The 27,749-nt window shown below is 40.9% G+C and overlaps 2 protein-coding genes across 10 annotated transcripts; one reads left to right on the top strand and one right to left on the bottom strand.

Annotated features, from left to right (window-relative positions):
* Nucleotides 1-1,065: 1,065 nt before the first annotated feature.
* LOC133545475 (gastrula zinc finger protein XlCGF48.2-like) lies at nucleotides 1,066-10,717 on the bottom strand. Of its 4 annotated transcripts, none has more exons than XM_061891108.1 (4): nucleotides 10,383-10,717; nucleotides 8,543-10,121; nucleotides 6,105-6,320; nucleotides 1,066-3,777 (listed from the first exon to the last, which is right to left on the bottom strand). In XM_061891108.1, the coding sequence occupies exon 4, from the start codon at nucleotides 3,725-3,727 to the stop codon at nucleotides 2,543-2,545; it is 1,185 nt and encodes a 394-aa protein (XP_061747092.1). In that variant the 5' UTR covers nucleotides 3,728-3,777; nucleotides 6,105-6,320; nucleotides 8,543-10,121; nucleotides 10,383-10,717; the 3' UTR covers nucleotides 1,066-2,542. The 4 variants fall into 4 exon arrangements, with proteins under 4 accessions (XP_061747092.1, XP_061747091.1, XP_061747090.1 ...); XM_061891107.1 differs by lacking the exon at nucleotides 8,543-10,121 and adding an exon at nucleotides 6,415-6,701; XM_061891106.1 differs by lacking the exon at nucleotides 8,543-10,121 and having other exon boundaries at nucleotides 10,383-10,702.
* On the top strand, nucleotides 10,682-22,121 carry LOC133545494 (gastrula zinc finger protein XlCGF17.1-like). 6 transcript variants are annotated; one of them, XM_061891146.1, is made up of 5 exons: nucleotides 10,682-10,833; nucleotides 11,841-12,046; nucleotides 12,284-12,520; nucleotides 14,102-14,190; nucleotides 20,496-22,121. In XM_061891146.1, the coding sequence occupies exon 5, from the start codon at nucleotides 21,019-21,021 to the stop codon at nucleotides 21,967-21,969; it is 951 nt and encodes a 316-aa protein (XP_061747130.1). In that variant the 5' UTR covers nucleotides 10,682-10,833; nucleotides 11,841-12,046; nucleotides 12,284-12,520; nucleotides 14,102-14,190; nucleotides 20,496-21,018; the 3' UTR covers nucleotides 21,970-22,121. The 6 variants fall into 6 exon arrangements, with proteins under 6 accessions (XP_061747130.1, XP_061747131.1, XP_061747132.1 ...); XM_061891147.1 differs by lacking the exon at nucleotides 12,284-12,520; XM_061891148.1 differs by lacking the exon at nucleotides 12,284-12,520 and having other exon boundaries at nucleotides 14,004-14,190.
* The last annotated feature ends 5,628 nt before the right edge of the window (nucleotides 22,122-27,749 follow it).

The raw sequence follows: 27,749 nt of genomic DNA, 5'->3' as shown, positions 1-27,749 counted from the left end.
TAACCAGGTATTTTTTATTCTCTCGAGAATTGTGAAATAAAATCATGTCTTCATGATTTTATTTTACAATTCTCGACACTTTACTGAAACCCAGAACACTCTACACATGTCCCCAGTTTTAGGTTAGAGATAAAGAAATAATGTTATGGCCCATTAGGATCCCTCTTTATGAATGTGAACTTTATAGTCAATACATTTACAGGAATGTGATAATCAAACACTCTAGAAGTCTAGAATGAAAGAGTATATAAGAGAATTGACAGAGTCTGTGTACCTTCAGTGATGAATGATGAGAGGAGGCAGAGTTTGGTTTGTCTTCTTTAACTTGCTTTCCATTTTTATGTACTCACTGTCCACTGTGTCCAGGTACGTGGAACATGTTTTCCGTGCCATTTGCTGTTTGACACCCAATATCATGCTAATTAGCTGCCTGAAATCGGGTGACTCCACTGTAGAAATAGCCTGCATGTCTTCTAGCACATACATTACGATGTCTCTATCAATGCTGTCCTGGCTAGCAGTCCCTCCGATAAAATCCAGCCGCTGTTGCTTCGATGGTGTTGGAGGTGAAGGTGAAGTGTGTCTCTCTTTACGAGCTTCATTGAAGCATGTTGCTCTGGTAGCCGTTTCAGCAGATTTGAATTGCTCTTTTGGGCAGTATATAGGATCTTTGATCCAAGACACAACTTACATTTAACTGAAATGTTCTTTTCTGGGTGCTCGACAAAAGAAAAGTACTGAGAGGGGTCCCTTTTTTTAATTTTTTTGCATGAAAAAGGAACGTTTTTGTCATGAAAAGGGAGGTTTTTGTGGTTGGTGCACTAATTGTAAGTGTATATTGTGTTATTTATGTTGATTTGAGTAAAAAAATTAAATAAAATTAAATAAAATAAAATTGGTGCCCAACCACCGTGGCCCGGTGGTTGGGGACCACTGGTCTAGATGATGAAGTAAGCTCGAAACTACATGTAAGTCATATGAAGAAAATATTTACAAAATTGACTGTGAAACTAAATAGAATAAAATACATACCCACAAATATTAACTACATTTATTGTACCCAACTGTAGTTGAAACATAAACTGTTTATTGCATAAATGTCTGGGGACATACATATAAAACAATCACACAACAATATTCATATTACACAAGAGAGTAATAAAGATAATTAATAGAATTGATTATTTAAAGACCCAACAAATGATTCATAAAGTCACACATTTAAAAAATTGTATACAAGACAAGTGTTCAAATGATGTATAAAGTAAATAATAATATGCTTCCAGAAGTGGTCCAGAAGATGTTTCAGATGTGAACCAGTAAATATGAACTAAGTGGGATTTATGTGTACTCAAAAGCAAAGGTATGAACACATGTAAAACAAATATGTACATCATATAAAGGAGTTTATCTGTTGAATCATCTACAATTAGAAAACAAACTATGTAACACGTCATTATTTCGAAAAACATATAAAACACTTTTATGAATAAGTATAAAAGTGAATTATGAATGTCTAAACATTAAATGTTTATTGTGTGTAACATATTGTATGTACTGTTTATTCTCATCTTTTCAGTCAAATTGTTGTGTTCAATTTAAAGTACACAAATGTGCATATTAACTCATGTACTTGACTGAAATAAAAGCTCTAATCTGAAGTGTCTAATCTATAAATGTTAGAATCATATTAACAGGATTGTGTTACACACACACAACAATGATGTCACACATATTAGAAAGTCAAAGTTAAAGTTTTGACAGTTTATTTCAAATCCTGCAGTTTCATTTGCTGCTGCTGTTCTCACCAGCACACTTGTGTTTCTTACACTGGTACTTAGAAGAGAATATTTCACCACACACACTGCAACTCAGCACTTTTTCTCCTGTGTGCCTTCTCATGTGTACTGTACAAGATTTTGGGTAAAAAAAAAAGCTTAGCTTGAACAGGAGTATGTTTTTTTTGCCAGAGTAAATTATCATGTGTCATTTTAATTGCTGTTTTTCAATATAACTTTTACCACATACTGAACATTAAAAATGTTTTCCACCAGTGTGTGCTCATGTGTATTTTTAAATTTGTATTTGTTACAAAACTTTTACCACATTATGTGCAGGAAAAATGTTTTTCTCCATTGTGTATTCTCATGTGCGCTATGAAATTGTTCATCCATCCATTTTTCTACCGCTTATTCACTTTTGGGGTGACGGGGGGCGCTGGCTCCTATCTCAGCTACAATCGGGCGGGAGGCGGGGTACACTCTGGACAAGTCATGACCTCATCGCAGGGCCAACACAGATAGACGGACAACATTCACACTCACGTTCACACACTAGGGTCCATTTAGTGTTGCCAATCAACCTATCCCCAGGTGCATGTCTTTGGAAGTGGGAAGAAGCCGGAGTACCCGGAGGGAACCCACGCATTCACAGGGAGAACATGCAAACTCCACACAGAAAGATCCTGAGCCTGGGATTGAACCCAGGACTGCAGGATCTTAAATATTGTGAGGCAGACGCGCTAACCCCTTGAGTAAAATCTTTACCGGAGGTTGAACACGAAAAAGGTTTCTCTACGGTGTGTATTCTCATGTATTTTTAAATGATGCTTTTGAGTAAAATCTTTACCGCAGATTGAACATGAAAAAGGTTTTTCTCCTGTGTGTATTCTCATGTGTTTTTTTAAACTTTGATTTATTACAAAACTTTTACCACATTCTGAGCAGGAAAAAGGCTTTTCTCCAGCGTGTATTCTCATGTGTGTTTTGAAATATTGCCTTCGAGTATAATTTTTACCGCAGATTGAACATGAAAAAGGTTTTTCTCCAGTGTGTATTTTCATGTGTTCTTTTAATTTTTGATTTCTGACAAAACTTTTATTACATTCTGAACACGAAAAATGTTTTTCTCCAGTGTGTATTCTCATGTGTGCTTTGAAATGGGGCTTTTGAGTAAAATCTTTACCGCATATTGAACATGAAAAAGGTTTTTCTCCAGTGTGTGTCCTCATGTGTCTTTTCAAATCACTAGGATATTTAAAAGTTTTGTCACAGTGAGAACATTTCAAGTGAGTGTTGTCAGTGTGACATGTCTTATCATCTTTAGAGTCTTCATCATCAGTGTCAGGAGAGTGTGACGTTGTGTCCTCACTATCTGATAGTGGAGCTAAGAGTTTGTCTGCTTCTGATCCTCCACAGTGGTCTCCATCAGCTTCTGTTGTCATGTGTTGTGTTGAGCTGCTGCTTGGAGGCTCCGCCCCTCTCTTCTCCTCACTCTCACCTTTGACCTCATCATCTTCACTCTTCATAGGGACACCAGTCACTGGCATCTTGGTGGCATCAACCTCTTCCAGTTCTTCAAGATGCTCTCCCTGCTGACTGATGCTGTGTTCCTCCTCTTCCTCTTTAATGTGAGGGGTCAGTGGATCCACCGATTCCTCTGTAAAATGGGGTGTCAGTGGGTCCTCCTTTTCCTCTTTAAAATGGGATGTAGGTGGATCCATTTTTTCCTCCTTAATGTGAGGACTCAGTGGATCCACCGCTTTCTCTTTAAAATGGGGTGTCAGTGGATCCACCTTTTCCTCCTTAATGTGAGGGCTCAGTGGATCCACCACTTCCTCTTTAAAATGGGGTGTCAGTGTGTCCTCCTCTTCCTCTTTGATGTGAGTGGTCTGTGAGTATTCCTCTTCCTTCTTAATGTGGGAGGGCTGTGTCTCCTCCGTCTGCATCCTGAAGCTCCACTTCTGTTGCTCAGGGTAAAGATGTTCTTCACAGACGTCTGCAAAACAAACACACCATCTGTGCTCAGTCACACAATACATTCAGTACTTTAACATGCACTTAGGAAAAACAAGTTATCGAAAGAACTGTCTTGAAATCTCAGTGACGCATGAACACGCTGCTCTTTACAACATTATTCACAGGAAAAGAAAAACAAACCAGGACGACAGGACTTTTTACATGGATGAATGATATGGTTTAAAATTGAATTTGCGATACATAATTTCAAATAGAATTACTAATAGAACCATTTTGAAAACAGGCTATACAGGCTCCAAATTTAGGTGCTGAAATATGCAGTAAAATATTACATAATTTCCAGTATTATTTTCTCAAATAAAGTAACCAGATATTAACAGCAAAAAAACAAGTACATTAATAATAATTGTTTCTACAAAATAATACAATTAGAAATGACACTATATGTTACTGCATATGTCAGCTGTCAAATTAGGAGCTTTTGTAACCCGCTTTGAAATTATTCTATTATCATTCATATACCAAATGATACACCGTGACATATATTGTTATTAGGATATAGATTTGAGGTCATATCGCCCATACCAATTTCATATCGCCGAGTAATTTTGTTTGGCTCACCAAATATATTTATTTTTTATATTCTTCAGATGTGTATGTTTAAAATGTTGTACTCCTGTTCTACATCACGTTGAAGTGTCATGTCATGGGGTTGGTGTGCTTTTAATTAAGGGTGTGACGATACGGTCAGCTCACCAAAAGATACTCGATATTGGCTTTAGGAGAGCAAGACGATATTTTGGTGGTTAACATGATTCTTACACATATGTGTACTTCATGTGTATATGAATGTACTTTCCCTTGTGTGCTTAGTTTTACTGTAACTTCATAGTGGATAATATCTATAAAAAAACCTCAATTGTTTTACATCTTTCATTTGAAGGACTGTTTACTTATCTGACAAATTCAAAGGAAACTGCACTTTTTTTTAAATTTCGCCTATCATTCACAATCCTTATGTAAGACATATGTTTTAAACTTTTATGAATTTTAATGAGTAAATAAACCTGAGCAAAAATCAGCTAACATTGGAGTCAATTAGAGCTCCTCTATTAGACCCACAAAGTCCTTAAAAAAAAACCTCCAAAAACTGCCAACAATACTCCATTTACATTTTGTGACCTGAATATTAACCAAGTATTAGTGATATTGTTATTATAAGCGCTAACATTAAGGACCTACTTTTAGCGGTGCATTGATCACAGAAGTAACTAGCTTATGCTGCTATATTGACATACTGAGCTGCTTTCCCGCCTCTAAAATGGTGAAAGCTAATTCTATATTATAAATCATGCTTCTCACTAATGTAGTAGAAGGTTGTGGACATAAACTGGGTCAACTTTGACATCCAACTTAGACATGGAGATGGAAAGAAAGACACAAAAATACGCTCTTTTGCACCCACCCTTTTTTTAACCCTTTTTGTGATGATTAATACTTCATCTAAACGGGAAGATATGAACATCCCATCATTCGGCATCCCAGTGAGAGCAGACATTGTATGCTTAAAATGGGCAAGATATGTAAATATGACATGTTATTAAGAATGTTACTACATTACATATATATTTACAGTATGTATTTAAAATGTTGAAGGGGGTTTTAGGATATTATTTAGAGCACTTTATAGGCAGAATAGAGCAGCTACCAATGACTCAATTGTAAGCTAACTTTTGCAAAGGTTTATTTTCTATTTAGGACGCATTAACCATTGACCTGCTCAGTGGCCTTGTGGTTAGAGTGTCTGCCCTGATACTGGAAAGTCGTGATTTCAAATCTTGGCGGAGTCATACCAAAGACTAAAAAAATGGGACCAATTGCCTCCTTGCTTGGCACTCAGCATCAAGTGGTGGTGGTTAAATCACCAAATGATTCCTGAGTGCGGCTCCGCTGCCCTCACCTCCCAGGGGGTGCACTTGGGGATGGGTCAAATGCAGAGGATAATTTAACCACTCATAGTGTGAAGGTTTCAGGGAGAAGGAGACGGCACAGAGACTGGGAAAAGCTTATAGCCTGGGGCGTCTTTATTTTAATAAGGATATATCTAATGCTGTATGTATATATATAATATAATATATATCTATACAATAATATTTCAATATAATTTATATAATATATTATTTGATATAATATATTATACAAAACTATATTATATATTATTATATAATATTATACTATATTATTCTATATATATATATATATGTGTATGTCAAATCTGATGTGTATGTAACAAAGATGAAATGGGTGGAAGATTATGTGTGCAATTTAACGGGAGGTGTTACTTACCGCAAGTGTTGGAGGTGCGTGTTGAGAGGAGCTGAGCTGTCAGGCGCGGGCAAGGCAGGTAGGGAAGTCCAAGGCAGAAGCGTGGTCGAGAGGCAGGAGAGAGTCGTCGTTTGTCCGGGGGCGAGCAAGGGATCAAAAACCAGGAAGCCAGAGGAAGACAAGGGGAATCCAAAAAGCACACGACACACAGCGTGGCTCGGGAACGCACACAGGGAGCTGCGGGGTGAGGAAAGACACGACAATTAACGCATGGAAAAAGACACAGAGATCAGGATCAAAAATTCAAGTAGGATGCTGGAGACGAGCTTACGGTACAGTTGCTACGTTCTGGCAAAGGATCACTGGTGGCGGGGGTTCTAGTACTCCTCTCTTTCATTAGTGCCGGCTGCGTTGATTACAGATGGAGCGCAGCTGCCTGCCGCGGTTTGAGTGACATGCGCGCGGTCAGAGGCGCGCCGGATGACGCGCGCGGCGCGGCTCCCGACAGATTGCGCACTTGTGTGTGTCCGAGCCGTGACACCTAGTGTGTGACTACCGCTGGGATCTTAACTTTAACTTACATAGGGACTGTGAATGATTCCAAAAAGTGCAGTTCCCCTTAAAATTAGAAAATAGAACAACAAGATATCATGTGAAGTGAATTATATTTATATAGTGCTTTTCTCTAGTGACTCAAAGCGCTTTATATAGCGAAACACAATACCTAAGTTACATTTAAACCAATGTGGGTAGCACTGGGAGCAGGTGGGTAAAGTGTCTTGCCCAAGGACACAACAGCAGTGACTAGGATGGCAGAAGCTGGAATCGAACCTGGAACCCTAAAGTTGCTGGCACGGCCACTCTATAACCAAACTATACAAGAACAAGAAAGTTTGATCACATTACTCCTGTACTGGCTCACTTGCACTGGCTTCCTGTGCACTTAAGATGTGACTTTAAGGTTTTACTACTTACGTATAAAATACTACACGGTCTAGCTCCAGCCTATCTTGCCGATTGTATTGTACAATATGTCCCGGCAAGAAATCTGCGTTCAAAAGACTCCCGCTTATTAGTGATTCCTAGAGCCCAAAAAAAGTCTGCGGGCTATAGAGCGTTTTCCGTTCGGGCTCCAGTACTCTGGAATGCCCTCCCGGTAACAGTTCGAGATGCTACCTCAGTAGAAGCATTTAAGTCTCACCTTAAAACTCATCTGTATACTCTAGCCTTTAAATAGACCTCCTTTTTAGACCAGTTGATCTGCCGCTTCTTTTCTTTCTCCTATGTCCCCCCCTCCCTTGTGGAGGGGGTCCGGTCCGATGACCATGGATGAAGTACTGGCTGTCCAGAGTCGAGACCCAGGATGGACCGCTCGTCGGGACCCAGGATGGACCGCTCGCCTGTATCGGTTGGGGACGTCTCTACGCTGCTGATCCCCTTGAGATGGTTTCCTGTGGTCCGATGACCATGGATGAAGTACTGGCTGTCCAGAGTCGAGACCCAGGATGGACCGCTCGTCGGGACCCAGGATGGACCGCTCGCCTGTATCGGTTGGGGACGTCTCTACGCTGCTGATCCCCTTGAGATGGTTTCCTGTGGACGGGACTCTCGCTGCTGTCTTGGATCCGCTTGAACTGAACTCTCGCGGCTGTGTTGGAGCCACTATGGATTGAACTTTCACAGTATCATGTTAGACCCGCTCGACATCCATTGCTTTCGGTCCCCTAGAGATGGGGGGTTGCCCACATCTGAGGTCCTCTCCAAGGTTTCTCATAGTCAGCATTGTCACTGGCCTCCCACTGGATGTGAATTCTCTCTGCCCACTGGGTGTGAGTTTTCCTTGCCCTTTTGTGGGTTCTTCCGAGGATGTTGTAGTCGTAATGATTTGTGCAGTCCTTTGAGACATTTGTGATTTGGGGCTATATAAATAAACATTGATTGATTGATTGATATACCGCCCCAAGTAACAAAAACAGAATATATTAATCATAAAATACCACAAAGTAAATGTGATGAATTCATCCCAATACTGTCCTTTTTGGCTTTCCCTTTTAAAGGGCAAAGTCCTCGCAGGGTCTTTTGTCCTCATGACTGTCTGGTTCAAGTGAGGAGACAATAATCTAGGAAAACTATTTATTTACAAATGAACTAGGATAAGTCACTCATTTTTACAGGTAGCTAAAGTTGGGATATAATCAAGATAATGAAGGTTGAAGTGATTAAGAAATATTTGATATAGATTAGAATAAGCCGTGCAACTAATCATATGTCCTGAGTTCCAGTTGAAACTGGGTGCAAGTTCATGCCCACGCACATACACTCTTATCGCCCACATTCTTGCCACTGTTTACGTGGCTTCTTGGCCGAGGTCTGAAGGACGACACCAGATATGAAGTCGGAGTCCAGGGAGAAAAAAAGCACCAGTCAATATCTCACAGAAGGAACATTCCTGGTGTTACCTGACGGCACGACCACCGAGCTGCGACACCACTACAAAGGCTCCTCCATGCTCGTGCTTGTACTACCTGGCTTGGTAGGCTTGTACCCGCCTACCAAGCCAAAGACTTAGGTCCACTGACGAAACAGGGCGTAGCTGCCGCTGATTGGACCGACACGCAAATACCACATTTTCAACACTCCCCGTTTTAAAAACATAGCTATGGGCTGCACTTTGGAGGAGCTAGCAGCTACACAACAGCTAAGCTAAAACAGCACATTTAAGCATATTAAATAAATATAGTTGCTTAATACGTACACAAAGTCTCCCAAAGAGAAGTCTGATAGAAAGTATCTAGTAAGAAACGTGTCCTCCTCGTTCAACTTTCTGCGGCAGGAGCTTGACTTCATGAATTATTGTGGCCACTAGGTGTTGTGAAAGATCAAATCGAACAATTGCAAAAGCATCAGTCACAAGGTTAGTGTTTTTTTTATATTTGTGTCAATATGTATAAGCATCCTTAGCCTTCCCGGGAAGGTCTATTCAGGTGTACTGGAGAGGAGTTCATGCCGGATAGTCGAACCTTGGATTCAGGAGGAACAGTGTGGTTTTCGTCTTGGTCGTGGAACTGTGGACCAGCTCTATACTCTCGGCAGGGTCCTTGAGGGTGCATGGGAGTTTGCCCAACCAGTCTACATGTGCGCTGTGGACTTTGAGAAGGCATTCGACCGTGTCCCTCAGGAAGTCCTTTGGGGAGAGTTTAGAGAGTATGGGGTATCGGACTGTCTGATTGTGGCAGTCCGCTCCCTGTATGATCAGTGTCAGAACTTGGTCCGCAGTAAGTCGGACACTTTTCCAGTGAGGGTTGGACTCCGCCAAGGCGGATCATAACTTCTATGGAAAGAATTACTAGGCGCAGTCAAGGAGATCCGGTTTGGTGGCTGCAGGATTAGGTCTCTGCTTTTTGCAGATGATTTAGTCTTGATGGTTTCAACTGGCCAGGATCTTCAGTTCTCACTGGATCAGTTCGCAGCCGAGTGTGAAGCGATTGTGATGAGAATCAGCACCTCCAAGTCCGAGTCCAAGGTTCTCGTCGGGAAAAGGGTGGAATTCCCATCCCCAGGTGGAGGATTTCAAGTACTTAGGAGTATTGTTCACGAGTGAGAGAACAGAGGATTATGAGTTTGACGGGCGGATCGGTGCGGTCGATCTACGTTCCCACCCTCACCTATGGTCATGAGCTTTGGGTTATGACCGAAAGGACAAGATCAAGGGTACAAGCGGCCGAAATAAGGCTCTCCCTTAGAGATAGGGTGAGAAGCTCTGTCATCCGGGAGGAGCTCAAAGTAAAGCTGCTGCTCCTCCACATGGAGAGGAGCCAGATTAGGTGGTTCAGGCATTTGGTCAGGATGCCACCCAAACGCCTCCCGAGGGAGGTGTTTAGGGCACGTCCGACCTGTAGGAGGCCACGGGGAAGACCCAGGACACGTTGGGTAGACTATGTCTCCCGGCTGGCCTGGGAATGCCTCTGGAAGAGATGGACGAAGCGGCTGGGGAGAGGAAAGTCTGGGCTTCCCTGCTTAGGCTGCTGCCCCCGCGACCTGACCTCGGATAAGCAGAAGAAGATAGATGGATGGATGGATGTGTAACACAACTTGATGTTTCTTGAAAACAGCGTTCAGTAGTTGATATTTTCGCTCCTTCTCCTCTTTTGTTGGTCAAAATTCCTCCTTGTACTCTGCTATCGTTTTTTCTAACATCACAAACATTTCTTCAACGGCAGCAGTTGGTCGCTGACTCACCGACACTCACATCATTTGTAATGTAGACATGTTCACACAATAAAAACACTTTACACTTACATTGGATCTCTGCTTTGATGTGTCGATCACTTCCGCCTCTGTTTGTTAGCAGCTAACAAGCTAAGCTAACCAGCAGGCTAGGCTAACACTTCAAAGTGCACTCAGACTAATGTATCCACATGCAAACAATTAATAACGACGTTTACTCCGTTAAACGACACACATGTGCATATGTACGTTGTAATTAAGACCTAGAAACCATAATAACCAAAACAACGTATTCTCCGCCAGACGCCATCTTATTTTGTTCTTCCTCCTGTGTGACGTCTTCGAGGTGTTCTCCACCGCGGAACAAATATTGGCCAAGCACGTGTTTCACTGGGACAATAGTGAGTGGTGCACATTTCCTTCGCCCGGCCACACAACAACAAAAACAGTCCCATTTAAGAGTTGCTGGTGTAACAATAGGAAGAATATATTCCACTCCTCTCTTCTACACGCGGCTTATGAGGTAATATAAATTATATACTTTTAAATTATTTCTGTTATTCACCTGATATGTTGTTCGAAGCTAACGTGCTAGCGTTAGCCCGTTAGCAGGCCTTTGTAGCAAATGCTAGCGGGTTTTTTTTTGAGGAGTGTATTTTATATGTTCTCTATGAGAATTTTATTGACTTATTTATTACTTTAATTGTTTTGTTCTATATTACAGTCACGCCTAACATCATTAAATATTTGTTACGAGAAAGGAACGAACGTCTCGTAATTTAAGTCTGGAATAAGTCACATGGTATTATAATAATAATAATACATTTTATTTGGTCTAGCGCTTTTCAGTGTACTCAAAGACGCTTTACAGGATAAAAATACAATTATTAAAATTGTTTTATTATTATTATGACATCCATCCATCCATTTCCTACCGCTTATTCCCTTTTGGGGTCGCGGGGGGCGCTGGAGCCTATCGCAGCTGCATTCGGCCAGACATATCATGGAAATTAAATACACTGATGCTTGTTATTACGAATACACTATTTGCACAATTGTGAGTGATTAATGCTTATTCAGTCAGGCTAAAATAAATATTTAATGAAATAAATGTAAATATTAAAAATGGCTTTCAAGGCCTACTGAAACCCACTACTACCCACCACGCAGTCTGATAGTTTATATATCAATGATGAAATATTAACATTCCAACACATGCCAATATGGCCTCTTTAGTTTACTAAATTGCAATTATAAATTTCCCGGGAGTTTCTGCTTGAAAACATTGCGTAATGTGATGTGTACGCGTGACGTCACGGACTGTTAGGAAATATGAGCACCGCACACACACACAGCTAAAAGTCGTCTGCTTTAACGGCATAATTACACCGCATTTTGGAGATCTGTGTTGTTGAATCTTTTGCAATTTGTTCAATTAATATTGGAGAATTCAAAGTAGAAAGATGGAGTTCAGAAAGCTTTAGCCTTTCGCCACACAAACACCCGGTGATTCCTTGTTTAAAATTCCAGGAGGTGAAACTTTACTATGGATCAGAAGGGTCAAGCGAACATGGATCCCGACCAAATGTCAACCAGCAGGTTTCGGTGAGAAAATTGTGGTAAAAAGTCGCTTCTTACCGGAGATCAGCTGAGCTTGCGCCGTCCATAAAGCTGCCGTCGACTTCCCGGAGACACTGGCGTCAAGACACCCGTGGACACACACCTCCGACTATCAGGTACTGTTAAACTCACTAAAACACTAGCAACACAAAAGAAAGATGAGGGATTTCCCAGAATTATCCTAGTAAATGTGTTTGAAAACATCTGAATCCATCCCAATGCAATCGCATTTTTTTTTAAACTTTTTTTTTTCTTGTTTTTTTTCTAGTCCGTCGTTATCAATATCCTAAAACACGAATCTTTCATCCTCGCTCAAATTAATGGGGTAATTGTCGTTTTCTCGGTCCGAATAGCTCTTTTTGTTGGAGGCTCCCATTAAAAACAATGTGAAGAATGCCTATGAGGAACCTTGGAGAGGTCTGCAGATGTGGGTGACCCCAACCCCCCAGGGGAGACCGGATGCAATGGACGTCGAGAGGGTCTAACATAATATTGTGAAAGTCCAGTCCATAGTGGTTCTAACTGTGACGGACTTCCTGCCATCCTGGTGTGGGTTGCGAGGACACTTGACACACGACGCATCATAACAGGTTTGACTTGGATTTATTCTTTAAATAAATCTTTTGTCCTTTGGTCGCGTCACTTTTCAGTGCGCGTTTACCGTCTTTGGTCGCGCCACTTTGCAGTGCGCGCGTACTGCCTGTCTGCTGCCGCTGCATGCCTTTCGGCGTCCGGGGCTTGCGTCTGCTGCGGGGGTGCGTCATCTTGCTCTCGTTGTGGGTTGTCGCGCTCTTGGTCTGCTGGCCGTGGTTTCCTCCTCCGTGCTGCTCTCTCGGTCGTTCCTCCCTCGCCCTTTTTATTCTCTAGCAGCAGATGGAGAGATTGTGAGCAGGTGTGTGGTATACGCACCTGGCTCGGATTGCCGCTGTAGTGTCGCTCCGCGTGCGTCATGCCTCTCCTTGCCGCCGCATGCCCCGCCTCCTGGCCTCCATGTGGGCCTGGGCTGCTGCTCTCCGCCCGCTGTCGGCCCGTCGGCTGTGTCTCTCCACATACCTCCCCCGCCAGTTCGAGGCCGGGCTCCAGTCCGGCCGAGCATACTCCCCCCGTCATATGCCCCCCCAACGTTTTATTCCAGGAGCGGGTAAAAAATTGCTGCGGCCCTCTGACTTCTTTTCCTTTGTCTTTCTTTTCTTTATCTTCTGTGAGTCTTTCCTTGTCCTCTTCTTCCTTTTCTTGCATTTCTCCAAGACTGTCTTTCTCCTTGTCCTCGGTGAGTTTTTCCTTATCCTCTTCGTCTTCTTCTTCCTTCTCTTGTTCGTCTTCATCATTTTCCAGCACTTCTTCAATTATTTCTTCTTCAATTTCTTGAGTTACTTCTTCCCGTTTAGGTTTTTCTTTGTCCTCTTCTTCCCTTTTTTGCATTTCTCCAAGAATTTCTTTCTCAATTTCTTCCTCTTCTTGTTCGTCTTAATCATTTTCCAGCAATTCTTCAATTATTTCTTCTATTTCAATTTCTTGAGTTATTTCTTCTCGTTTAAGTTTTTCTTTGTCCTCTTTGCCTTCTCCGTCTTCATCTTCTTTATCTTCCAGAATTTCTTCAATTATTTATTTTTCTTCATCATTTCCTTGGACTTCAACTTCTTTAACCTCTTTTCCATCATCATCAACTTCTTCTTCTTTAACTTCTTCTTTTCTCTCAATTTCTTGAGGTTTTCGACTTCGTCTTCATCTTTGCTTTCTACTTCATTTTCATCATCGTCTTCATCTTCTTTATCTTCCAGAATTTCTTCAATTATTTCTTTTTTTTTCATAATTTTCTTGGACTTCACCTTCTTTAACTTATTTTTCATCATCATCAACTTCTTCTTCTTTAACTTCTTCTTTAACATAAATTTTATCATTAACATAAATTATATCATTAACATAGACTTCACTATTAAAGTAAATTTCATCTTCAACGAAAATTTCTTCTTTATGAACTTCTTCTTCTTCTTCTTTACCGTCAGCTTTATCAACGTAAACTTCTTCTGTGTTGGCCGCCACCTCGCCCTGGTGGTCGGTCTGCTCCAACAGCGCTTCCAGCATTTTTGTCTCCCGGCGCTTCTCCTCAAGCAGCCTGTTGAAACTTGCCACAAGAGCCCAGATGACGCCATCGTCCTTCGCTTCTGCAGGTCCTTCTCGGTTGGGCGCCAATGTGACGGACTTCCTGCCGTCGTGGTGTGGGTTGCGAGGACACTTTACACACGACGCATCATAACAGGTTTGACTTGGATTAATTCTTTCAATAAATCTGTTGTCGTTTGTCCCTTTAGTCGCGTCACTTTTCAGTGCGCGTTTACCGTCTTTGGTTGCGCCACTTTGCAGTGCGCGCGTACTGCCTGTCTGCTGCCGCTGCACGCCTTTCGGCGTCCGGGGCTCGCGTCCGGGGCTTGCGTCCGCTGCGGGGGTGCGTCATCTCGCTCTCGTTGTGGGTTGTCGCGCTCTTGGTCTGCTGGCCGTGGTTTCCTCCTCCGTGCTGCTCTCTCGGTCGTACCTCCCTCGCCCTTTTTATATTCTAGCAGCAGATGGAGAGATTGTGATCAGGTGTGTGGTGTACGCACCTGGCACAGATTGCCGCTGTAGTGTCGCTACGCGTGCGTCACGCCTCTCCTCGCCGCCGTATGCCCCGCCTCCTGGCCTCCATGTGGGCCCGGGCTGCTGCTTTCCGCCCGCTGTCGGCCCGTCTGCTGTGTCTCTCCAGACTAACATAATAGTGTGAGAGTCCAGTCCATGGTGGGGCCTGCCAGCAGGAGACCATCCCGAGTGGAGACGGGTCAGCAGCGCATATATGTCAGATGCACAGGCAAGCGGTCCATCCTGGGTCCCGACTCTGGACAGCCAGTACTTCAGCCATGGCCACCGGACCCGTTCCCCCCTACCCCCACAAGAGAGAGCGGGGAAGGGGAGAAAATAAAATAAACGGCAGATCAACTGGTCTAAAAAGGGGGTCTATTTAAAGGGGAACATTATCACTAGACCTACGTAAGCGTCAATATATACCTTGATGTTGCAGAAAAATGACCATATATTTTTTAAACCGATTTCCGAACTCTAAATGGGTGAGTTTTGGCGAATTAAACACCTTTCTGTTTATCGCTCTTGGAGCGATGACGTCAGAACCTGACGTCACCTAGGTAAGAAAGCCGCCATTTTCATTTTCTCAAACACATTACAAACACCGGGTCTCAGCTCTGTTATTTTCCGTTTTTTCGACTATTTTTTGTAACCTTTGAGACATCATGCCTCTTCGGTGTGTTATCGGAGGGTGTAACAACACTAACAGGGAGGGATTCAAGTTGCACCACTGGCCCGAAGATGCGAAAGTGACAAGAAATCTGCCGCCAGACCCCCATTGAATGTGCCGGAGTGTCTGCACATTTTACTGGCGATGCTAAGGCAGACATGGCACAGAGATGTATGGATAACCTGCAGATGCATTTGCAACGATAAAGTCAACAAAATCACAAAGGTGAGTTTTGTTGATGTTGTTGACTTATGTGCTAATCAGACATATTTGGTCGCGGCGTGACTGCCAGCTAATCGATGCTAAAATGCTATTTAGGCTAACTGTATGTACATTTGAAACTAGATACCCACTTTTAATGCGAAACAAACACTTACCAATCGACGGATTTAAGTTGCTCCAGTGTCACAAGATGCAAAAGTCCTGATCGTTTGGTCCGCACATTTTTACCGGCGATGCTAAGGCAGTTATTCGGCCATGCTATGGCCGAATAGCGTCAATAGCTATTCGCTCAATAGCTTCAGTTTCTTCTTCAATTTCGTTTTCGCTATCTGCCTCCACACTCCAACCATTCGTTTCAATACATGCGTAATCTGTTGAATCGCTTAAGCCGCTGAAATCCGAGTCTGAATCCGAGCTAATGTCGCTATATCTTGCTGTGCTATTTGCCAATTTTGTTTACATTGGCAACACTGTATGACGTCACAGGAAAATGGATAGTGGCTTCGAAGCTGGCCAAAATAAGGCACTTTAAAGCTTTTTTTAGGGATATTCCGGAACAGGTAAAATTTTGAAGAAAACTTCAAAAAATAAAACAAGCCACTGGAAATGTATTTTTATTGGTTTTAACCCTTTTTGAACTTGTGATAATGTTCCCCTTTAAAGGCTAGAGTATACAAATTAGTTTTAAGATGGGACTAAAATGCTTCTACTGAGGTAGCATCTCTAACTGTTACCGGGAGAGCATTCCAGAATACTGGAGCCCCAATAGAAAACGCTCTAGAGCCTGCAGACTTTTTTTTTGATCTGGGAATCACTAATAAGCCAGAGTTCCTTGAAGGCAGCTTTCTTGCCAGGACATATGGTACAATACAATCAGCTAGATAGGATGGAACAAGACCATGAACATGACGTGATGATGTCACATAAGGACTACACGCCAACAGTCACAAAAGAATTGCAACGTTGGGCCCCCAGACCCGCTTTTTGTCGAATTGCCAAAAAGTGGCAGAGGGGTTAGTGCGTCTGCCTCACAATACGAAGGTCCTGAGTAGTCTGGGGTTCAATCCCGGGCTCGGGATCTTTCTGCGTGGAGTTTGCACGTCCTCCCCGTGAATGCATGGGTTCCCTCTGGGTACTCCGGGTTCCACCCACCTCCAAAGACATGCACCTGGGGATAGGTTGATTGGCAACACTAAAATGTGTGTGAATGTGAGTGTGAATATTGTCCGTCTATCTGTGTTGGCCCTGCGACTTGTCCAGGGTGTACCCCGCCTTCCACTCGTTTGTAGCTGAGATAGGCACCAGCGCCCCCCGCCACTCCAAAGGTAATATCCAATGCACTTTATTTATATAGCACATTTAAACAACAATAATGTTTCCAAAGTGCTGCACAGCCATGTTAAAAACAATATTAAAAAAAACAATATTATGCTCCACCTATGACTGAATTAAAACAAAAAAATAAATATATATAAAACCAATATAAAAACAAATATGATTCAAAACTATTTTAAAGGGTAAAATCAATTAAAACAGTAAAATAGAAATCAAAGTGTATAAAAAACACAGAGGACAACAGAGGACAGAGGACCACACAACTCACGTAGTGTTAAAAGCCAAAGAATAAAAGTGGGTCTTAAGACGAGACTTAAAACACTCCACTGTGGAAGCAGTTTGAACATGGAGCGGCAGAGTGTTCCAGAGCTTAGGGCCGACCACAGAGAAGGCCCTATCTCCCCTGGTCTTAAGTCTGGTCTTGGGCACCACGAACTGGAACTGGCTCTCGGACTTCAGAGCGCGTGCAGGAATGTAAATTTGGATGAGGTCCGAGATATATTGAGGTGCCAGTCCATGTAAAGATTTAAAAACAAACAGCAATGTTTTAAAATCAATTCTAAAATGAACAGGGAGCCAGTGCACACTCTCAAGGATTGGGGTTATATGCTGGCGTTTCCTGGCCCCTGTTAAAAGTCCTGCTGTCACGTTCTGGACTAACTGCAACCGGGAGAGAGCTTTTTGGCTAATGCCAGCATAAAGTGCATTGCAGTAGTCCAGGCGACTTGAAATAAAAGCATGCACGACTTGTTCAAAAAGGTTAAAAGATAAAAAGGGTTTAACCTTTACTAAAAGACGAAGGTGATAAAAACACAATTTTAAAACGCCATTGACCTGTTTGTCAAGTTTAAAATCGCTGTCTATAGTGACGCCAAGGCTGGTGACTTTGGGACGCACATAATTTTGCAATGGTCCCAAGTCAGTGAGGGCCGGACCAAAAACTAAAATTTCCGTTTTTCCCTCATTCATTTTTCAATCAATGTTTATCAATCAATGTTTACTTATATAGCCCTAAATCACTAGTGTCTCAAAGGGCTGCACAAACTACAACACTAACCACTACCACATCCTCGGTAGGCCCACATAAGGGCAAGGAAAACTCACAATCAGTGGAACGTCGGTGACAATGATGACCCAGTGGGACGTCGGTGATAATGATGACTATGAGAACCTTGGAGAGGACGAAAGCAATGGATGTCGAGCGGGTCTAACATGATACTGTGAAAGTTCAATCCATATTTGATCCAACACAGTCGCGAGAGTCCAGTCCAAAGCGGATCCAACACAGCAGCGAGAGTCCCGCTCACAGCGGAGCCAGTTGGGCTAACCAAGCCTTGACGTCGCATAGACAGTTAAGAAGGGGTTTCAGGGGGCCGTGACCTTTTGAAATTGGCATATAAATTTGGCAGTCATCTGCATAAAAGTGATAAAACACTCCATGTTTCTTAAAAATATCTCCAAGAGGGAGGAGATAAAGACCGAACAGGATGGGGCCTAAAATAGATCCCTGGGGGACACCACAGTAAAGCGAGGCAGAAGAAGAGGTGGCGTCCCCCAGCCTGACAGAGAAGGACCTCTCAGACAGGTAAGATCTGAACCACTCTAACGCAGTCCCCCTGACACCCACACAGTCTCTCAGGCGGTCTAAAAGAATTGTGTGGTCGACTGTGTCAAAGGCAGCTGTAATATCTATAAGCACTAAAATGGCAGAGCTACCAGAATCAGACATTAAAAGCAAGTCATTAAAAACCTTTAAAAGTGCAAATTCAGTACTGTGCAAAGCTTTGTATCCAGACTGAAATGGATCTAAAGTGCTATTTTCATCTAAAAAAGGCTGCAGTTGTGCCAGAACACATTTTTCCAAAATCTTTGACACAAAAGGTAATTTGGAAATGGGCCGATAATTTGACAAACTTGTCGGATGAAGACCAAGTTTTTTAGTCAAAGGCAACAACAGCTCTTTTACAAAACGAGGGGACACAGCCAGAAATCAAGCTGCTGTTGATGATGTTCCTAACAGACAAGTCAATAGTGTCCCAGATTTCTTTAAACAAGCGATGGGGGACTGGGTCTGTGGGACATGACGAGGGTTTTAGCTTGCCGACTATTCCTGTAAGTTCAGGCATGGACACAGGCTCAAAGTGACCAAACACATCAGTCGAGCACTGAGTGGCCACATTAAAACTTAATGGAAAACGGGAAAGATTTGCCCGAATAGAAGCAACCTTATCATTGAAAAAGGAGAGAAATTTTTCACAAGTTTCACTTGTCATCTCCAGTGAAGTGGCTGGATTCGGTTTAAGAACATTACTAATAGTGTTAAAAAGAACACGTGGCTTACTGATGCTATTTAAAATTAAGTCTGACAAATATTTTGTTTTCTCAGCTTTAACCACACTTTGATAATTTCGACAGTTTTCTTTTAAAATTTGATAGGAGACTTCCAAGTGATCCCCTTTCCACTTGCGCTCCGCCCTTCGCCACTCACGCCAAGCTGTGCGTGTGGTTTCATTGAGCCAAGGTTCCTGTTTTGGTTTGGGACGTATAGCTCTGAGGGCCGCTATACTATCCAGAATCTTAGAACATGTCGAAAGAAAAGAGCACATCAATTGTTCAGTGTTTGCAGGGTGTGCTAAACACTGCATGTACTCAGTAAACAAAGGAGAAAAGGCGGCTGCAGTGTCGGACCTAATAACACGCCCATAACGCACGGCAAGCTGCTTTACATCAGGGTCCAAACTTAAATTGAACATAACAGTACTGTGATCGGAAAACACAGCATCACCAACAGCGACATTGTCAACATTAAAACCATAAGACAGCACAAGGTCTAGAGTGTGTCCATGTACATGTGTTGGGCCAGTAACATGCTGAGCTAAATTAAAACATTCAGTCAAGTCCAAAAACTCTACGGCCATGGGTTTAGGACAACAAACGTATATATTAGAATCCCTGTCGATTAAAATCTTGTCATAGCGCACCAGACTAAAAGCAATGAAACAATGATTGAGTCATTCTTCATCTAAACGGGAATATAACTAAATGTTATCAGTCTGTGTCATAGTGACAGCAGACCATGTACAGTAAGTGATGTTTTATTATGTTTGTTGGCTCTCAATAAGTCATAACAGGACTGTGATCACTGAACACCGCATCACCAAAAACAACATTGTCAACAATAAAACCATAAGACAGTACGAGGTCTAGTGTATGCCCGCGTTCATGTGTAGAACCACACACAGACTGTTCAAAGTTAAAAGAGTCAATGACATTCAGGAAGCTCCTGGATAATGGTTCGTCTGGGCAGCAGGTGTAAATATTAAAATCACCAACAATTAAGACACAATCATATTTAGGCAAGATTTCGGCCAGAAATTTAGAAAAGTCATTTATAAAGTCTTTTTAATAAGCGGTAGGAAATGGATTGATGGATGGGTGTATGACTTATTCAGAGCGAGAACAGCACACTTTCACGTATGCCGTCTACCATTAAAGATTGCAGGAATTACTTTTAGGATGTTTTTATATGAATAAGGTGGATTGGACGTTGGCTTGGGAAGGTATCCCCCTTAAGGTCTTCTTCATGTGTCAGCTGGAAGTACCATGACTGCTGTGAGGGGAAACTGATGAGATTGTGTGATCATATGTCGGTGCAGGACAATGTCACATGTGACTGAGCACAGCTGGACTTTTCTAAAGAATGTTTGTTTTCTCCTGTCCCGCAGACCTCGATGAAGAACATCTTCCTCATGAGCAGAAGGAGGAACCACATTTCCCCCACATACACGAAAAAGAAGAGGTACCACATTCCCAACACATCAAAGAGGGAGGAGAGGAGCCACAGCCCCCCCACATTAAAGAGGAAGACGAGACACCACAGACCCATAGTGTTAAACTGACTCTTCACAATAAAGGGCAAGCGGCAACCCCACTGATTTTACACATCAAAAATGACGAGGAGGACCCACTGACTCCTCACTTTAAGGGGCAAGAGAACACGCTGACCCCTCACATTAAAAAGAAAGACGAGGACCCACTGACCCCCTACTTTAAAGAGGAAGAGGAGGACCAAGAGCCGCCGCACATTAAAGAGGAAGAGGAGGAACACCGCATCAGTAAGCCTAAATGGTTGGAGGAGTTCCCAGTGACTGGTGTCCCTGTGAAGAGTGAAGATGATGAGGTCAAAGGTGAAAGTGAGGAGAGGGGAGGGGCGGAGCGGAGCCTCCAAGCAGCAGCTCAACACAACACATGACAACAGAAGCTGATGGAGACCACTGTGGAGGATCACAAGCAGACAAGCTCTTAGCTCCACTATCAGATAGTGAGGACACAACGTCACACTCTCCTGACACTGATGATGAAGACTCTAAAGATGATAAGACATGTCACACTGACAACACTGACCTCAAATGTTCTCACTGTGACAAAACCTTCAAATACTATAGTGAACTGAAAAGACACACAAGGACACACACTGGAGACAAACCTTTTTCCTGTTCAATCTGTGGTAAAGGTTTTACACAAAGTCAACATTTGAAAGTACACACTAGAACACACACTGGTGAAAAACATTATGTCTGTTCAATCTGCAGTAAAGGTTTAGGAACGAGCCACAGTTTGAAAGTACACATGAGAACACACACTGGTGAAAAACCTTTTTCCTGTTCAACTTGTGGTAAAGGTTTTAAACAAAGTCAAAATGTGAAAGTACACACGAGAACACACACTGGTGAAAAATCATATTCCTGTTCAATCTGCAACAGAAGTTTTTGTCATCGATCAAACCTTGTAGCACACATGAGAAGACACACTGGTGACAAACCTTTTATCTGTTCAATCTGTGGCTCATCTTTTACAGGGAATGACAGTTTGAAAGTGCACATGAGAACACACACTGGTGAAAAAACTTTTTCCTGTTCAACATGTGGTAAAGGTTTTACACAAAGTAATTGTTTGAAAAGACACAAGATAATACACACTGGTGAAAAACCTTTTTCCTGTTTAACCTGTGGTAAACGTTTTGTACAAAGAAACCGTTTGGAAGTGCACAAGAAAACACACACTGGTGAACAAACAGTTTCCTGTTCAACCTGTGGTAAAGATTTTACACAAAATCAGTGTTTGAAAAGACACATGAGAACACACACTGGTGAAAAATCACATTCCTGTTCAATCTGCAACAGAAGGTTTTGTGAATGATCAGACCTTGTAAGACATATAAGAAGACACCTAGGAAAGTGTTGAGTTGCAGTGTGTGTGGTGAAAGATTCTCTTCTAAGTGCCAGTGTAAGAAACACAAGTGTGCTGGTGAGAACAGCAGCAGCAAATAAAACTGCAGGATTTGAAATAAACTGTCCAGACTTTAATTTTGACTTTCTAACAACATCAGCACATATAACATTTGTGACATTGTTGTTTGTGTAACAATCTTTTTAACATGCTTCTATATTTATACACTCTTTTTTTTCAGTCCATTAAATACATTAATATGCAAAATTGTGTACTTTTATTAAAAATGTAACAGAACAATTTGAAAAGGCGAGAGTAAACAGTACAAGACATATTTTACATACATTAAACATTTCATTTGTGCATATATTCATCAGACAATTTTAAACTTATTCTCTTCTGTTTTCACAGGTGTTTGAAATATTGAAGTGTTGCATATTTTTATTTTCAATTGTTAATGATGCCATAGATTAGCACCTTTTATATGATATACATATTTACTGGTTCACATCTGAAACATCTTCTGGACCACTTCAGGAAGCATATTATTATTTACTTTATACATCATTTGAATAGTTGTCTTTTATACAATTTTAAAATGTGTGATTTTATGAATCATTAGTTGGGTCTCTATAATCCATTTTATTACTGATCTCTATTACTCTCTTTTGTAATATGATGGTTGTGTTGTGTTGTCCCCAGACCTTTATGCAATGTGAAAGTGACAGAAAATGGCTGAATTGTCTGTGGAAGGATGTTTTTGTTTTTAAAGAGTTACATTAGTGGATAAAAAAAAATCCCATTGTGTTTAAAAAATGTGTTACGTTTTTTTTTTCTTCTTTTTTTAACATCCCAAAAACAATGCCAATCAAAGTTCGGAGTGTCAGGCAAAAGCCAATATTGAACATTCATAAAATAAACTGTTTATTTTGTTTATTTTGTTTCCCTATCACAGAACGAACAGGTGTTGTCTTCAATTGCAAAACAACATCCTTAAAATTATTTGAAGTGCTCAATTCCGTTTTTTTTTTCTTAAATGAACTCCTTTGCTTTTGGAAGAATGGAAACTTTCAAGTTATGAGTATTTGTTTTTGTTCCACAGAAAATACAGTAAAGAAGTAAAAATAAAGTAGAAATAGTAAAGAAGTAATAAAAATGATATGCAGTAATTAGAATAATTTGAACGAAAGCCTCTCCAAAGGGGCACACAGCTGTATGTGCGGCGGCAGGTGCTTGAGCCGTAACAATTGTTCTACAATCCCATCAGCAAAGAAAGGCAGTTTTGTTTCCTTAAGGCTGAGTGTATGCCTTCCATGAATGTTCACTGTGCTCCCCATAAGATGTGGCTTGCTATTGAGAAGAAGTCAATAGTGCATATTGTACCTGTTTTGCTGGCTGTGTAATTATATAGGATCATAGAAAACCCAATCTGAATTAAAAAAAAAAAAAATGTATTAAATGTTTAACTTGTGTCGTGCTTAAGTTTTAACCCAAAAGGCAATGCATGTAATATTCATTCTGTTTGTGTAGAAGTTCAATATTTGGGATGATTTTGAAGTTTTTAAACATCTTGCCATCTCCAGGTATTGCATACATTACAATGATTTGTGTGACTCTAGAAAAAAAATATTTTTATGATGAGGATCATGTTCCACTGATTCCACTCCAGTGTTGAGTTTTGGGGACTGAAAAAAAGAAGAAGAATGTGTCATTTAAACTCATTCGTCGAGTAATATAACTGTTAATTGGTACTTTTTAGTAAAAAAAATAACTGTCAATTGATATAGCCTATAAGTAAGTAATCCATGTCACTTCAAACATTTATGATGACAGGATAACAATGATGTAATGTACCTTTTATTAATGTTTGTACACAACATTATTGTATAATGCAGCAATATGTTTAAACAATGTTTATTTCATCTCCTGTACACGTCTGGTTTTATCATACCTGCTGTGGTGGATTCAGAACTCTTGTCTACTTGGCCAGTCTGTGGGATAACTTCATCCATGGAAGCAGCAGCAGTGGTTGACGCTGATGTTGACGTTTCTATAGGTCCATGCCGCACTAGTGTTCTTATTTTTAACACGGTAACTGTTGACGTATAGCCCATTTCTAACAATGGCAAAGGGTGGTCATCCGTTGGTTTACCATGCAAGAAATGTTTACTGCAGATCTGTGAGTCTTTTGTAGGCTTCCAGTCCACCCACTTGTTATTAGAGTTCTTGTGAGATAACTTCATCCATGGAAGCAGCAGCAGTAGTTGACGCTGATGTTGACGTTTCTATAGGTCCATGCCGCACTAGTGTTCTTATTTTTAACACGGTAACTGTTGACGTATAGCCCATTTCTAACAATGGCAAAGGGTGGTCATCCGTTGGTTTACCATGCAAGAAATGTTTACTGCAGATCTGTGAGTCTTTTGTAGGCTTCCAGTCCACCCACTTGTTATTAGAGTTCTTACATTTCCTATTAACGGCCTTAAGCCATCTTATTTTCATGTCTGGATCTTTTGGAAATGGCTACTGTTTGAATGGTGGATCACAAACACATCTTCCCGAATCAAAATAACTCTCATCAATGTCACACATAGTTTGTTTCCATCTTGTGAGGTGATATGTACTATTAGAACATCTCACAACTGAGCAAATTGTTTTCGGCATATTGAAAAATATATACGACGCGGAATAAACAATCCTTCAGAAATATATCTACTACTATTCACGTTAAAGAGTAAACACAAACCACAAACTGACAAAGTTTACTAAAAAAGTATGGAGTCGCTTGGCTTTGATTATCCCTCACGAACTTTGACCTCGACAAATTGGACATGTGCAGAAGCCAACATTCAAATATCGGAAGAGATCACCAATGCAAAAGATAGCAAAAAGAAGCATTAGACACAATTAATCATAGCATCTTAATAAACAAATTAGAACAGTATGGAATCAGAAGGTTGGTCTTGAACTGGGTTAGAAGCTACTTAACCAACAGGAGGTGTACAAAAAGACTGCCTCTGTTATGCTTGTTTTCTTTTTGTGTCATCTGGTTGCTTGAGTGTAGATCACTTTTACGACACTGGAGGGGCCATTGAATGCATCATTGCATCTGCAGGCTCTGAAAGTTACTGTGAACTTCAAAGTCAATTGTTTAATTGGCTGAGTAAATTACTTTATATACACTTCAATATCACGTATGTGCTTAAAACTGTATTGCAACTCATTTGATCTGTTTTATTGTAGTCTAACGGCTGTTTGGCATCAAATTGACAAGCTAACTGCTAGCTGAATATCATACCCTGGTTGGGGCCTGTTTGTAGCATTGGACATGTTTGTTAGCCCCAAGTTACAATTTACAATTATTGTTGTGATGCTACTTACATTCTATTACTCATTACATTACTTAAGGCTGGGATGTTCAAATCCTGTGCATTTATGTACACTGTGTATACACAGCTAAGTGATGTATATTTAACAGCCCTGTCGCAGGTTTGTGCCTATATTTCATTGCATTGAGGTGACTTTACTTCAGGGGTCTCGAACTCACTGGATGCAGAGTCTGGATGAGGCTGGGCCGTGAGAAAAGATTTCTTTTAAAAAAATGTTGCATACTCCTCAGCATGTCTAGTTGTATAATGACGTTTCAAATTGTATCCCTTGTGCACCGTAACTTTCTCTGTGCAAATAAAGAAATATTGCATCTCCCACTTTTCCTGGAAATGTCTTTGCTCATCACAAAACTTTCTCTTCATCTTTGAAAAAGACATGTTTGTATTCAGCCGACGCACGGAGAATAATGTTATTTCCGTAATGTGTGTTGTTCCGCTTTTCCTCCCGGACCCTACGGCAACACGGCAGTCGGCAGATAACAGCCGGAAAAGTACCGGTGTAGCGAGCGCTAAAAAGTGAAAGCTCCCGGACTGTTATCCAGCGTCATATAAAAACATGTGTAGTGTTAATCGTGTGAAGCAATGCAAATTAAACGATTAAAAAAAAACAAATAACGGTTTGAATTGGTCCAGGTTATCGGGGACTGTTATTACTGACGGACAGGTGTTGGGATGTGACTGCAGCCAAGCACGTAAGAAAACCCTTGTCTCCATGGCAACGTCTCTGTTGCTTTCACTCACTTGCCGCTTTTCCACTAACGCAGGGGTAGGCAACCCAGAACGTTGAAAGAACCACATTGGAACCAAATAACACAACACTTTCAAGCGCCATTCATATAAAACTCACGGGCCGCACTAACATTAAACTTTCATATTAAAGTGGGGGCCGCAAAATAACATCTCGCGGGCCGCGTGTCTGTGACCTCTGCTTTAGTTTATTTAAAATGATTATATTAGTTTTGTATGGAAACCACAGACATACACACACAAAAACACGCACGCAAACAACTCATGCAAGTCTTCAATAGACAATTCAACCTACAAATCTGGACTTGGACAATCTATTATTCCTCCTGCACTCACCTGAACGAATAATTGCTGTCCTAACCCGACACCCTGAAGTGATTGTTAATCCATATTAATCCAGTCATAGTCGTCACTACTGGAGGCAACACATGAAGATAGGGGAACACACTTCTACACAGCTCAAAATATTGTGTGGTGTACCTCAGGAATCAATACTTGAACAAAGATTGTTCAATCTTTATATAAACAACATTTGTCAAGTTACAAAGGACTTAAAGTTAGTGTAATTTGCAGATTATACAAATGTGTTTTCTTCAGGAGCGAACACACAAGCTAATACAAATAATAACAGAAGAAATGAACAAATTAAAAAGATGGTTTGACATAAAGCAGACTATATTTGAATCTCAGTAAAACTAAAATAATGTTATTTGGTTACAGTAGATGGGAAAGTCAAACACAAATACAAATAGACGGAGTAGACGTTGAAAGGGTAAAAGAAAACACATGTTGGGTGTAATAATAGATGATAAACTGAACAAGAAACTTCATGTAAAAAATATACAACATAAAGTAGCAACAAACACGTCAATAATGAATTAAGCAAAACATGTTACGGACCAAAAATCAGTTCATATTCTCTACTGTCACTAGCGTTACATATCTGAGTTATTGTGCAGAAATATGGGAAATAACTACAAATGTGAGCTTCATCCACTAACGGTGTTACAAAAAAGATCAGTTATAAGAATGCATAATGTTGGATATAGAGGACATACAAACATTTTATTTATTGAATCACAAATATTGAAAATCAACGATTTGGTGCAACTTGCAAACAGCTAAAATTGTGTACAAAGCAAACTATAAACTGCTATCAAAGAATGTACAACAGTTCTTCTCTACAAAAGAGGAGAAATATAACCTTAGAGGAAAATCTAATTAAAAAAAATGTGTATGCGCGTACAACACTTAGAGCCTTTAGCATATCTGTATGTGGAATTAAATTATGGAATCGATTAACCAAAGAAACCAAACAAAGCAACAATATGATCCAGTTTAAGAGACTGTTCAAAAAGTACAAAGAACAATTATGATGAACATCTTGAACCTTTTTTTTTTTTTTTAGATAATTATCATTTATATATTTAATATTTGTTTACTGACTATTGTATATTAATTATGTATTTACTGTTCTGTTGCAAAGAACAAGGAAATGGGATACAATTGCTATGATATGAAAAGGTTTAGGATTAAATAAGCTCTGCTTCTTCCTACTCCTTTTCGGACGTGCTGTCATGAAACAACTGGAAATATGTGATGCATCACATGTAT

This window comes from Nerophis ophidion, linkage group LG28 (genome assembly GCF_033978795.1).
Source record: "Nerophis ophidion isolate RoL-2023_Sa linkage group LG28, RoL_Noph_v1.0, whole genome shotgun sequence".
Taxonomy (NCBI): Eukaryota; Metazoa; Chordata; class Actinopteri; order Syngnathiformes; family Syngnathidae; genus Nerophis; species Nerophis ophidion.
Note: the sequence above shows the minus strand (reverse complement) of the source record. Positions and strands in the feature narration are given on the sequence as shown.

Excerpts from the sequence above, each read along its gene's own strand:
- LOC133545475 (XM_061891108.1), bottom strand. The coding sequence starts at position 3,727 with ATGCAGACGGAGGAGACACAGCCCTCCCACATTAAGAAGGAAGAGGAA.
- LOC133545494 (XM_061891145.1), top strand. The coding sequence starts at position 21,019 with ATGACAACAGAAGCTGATGGAGACCACTGTGGAGGATCACAAGCAGAC.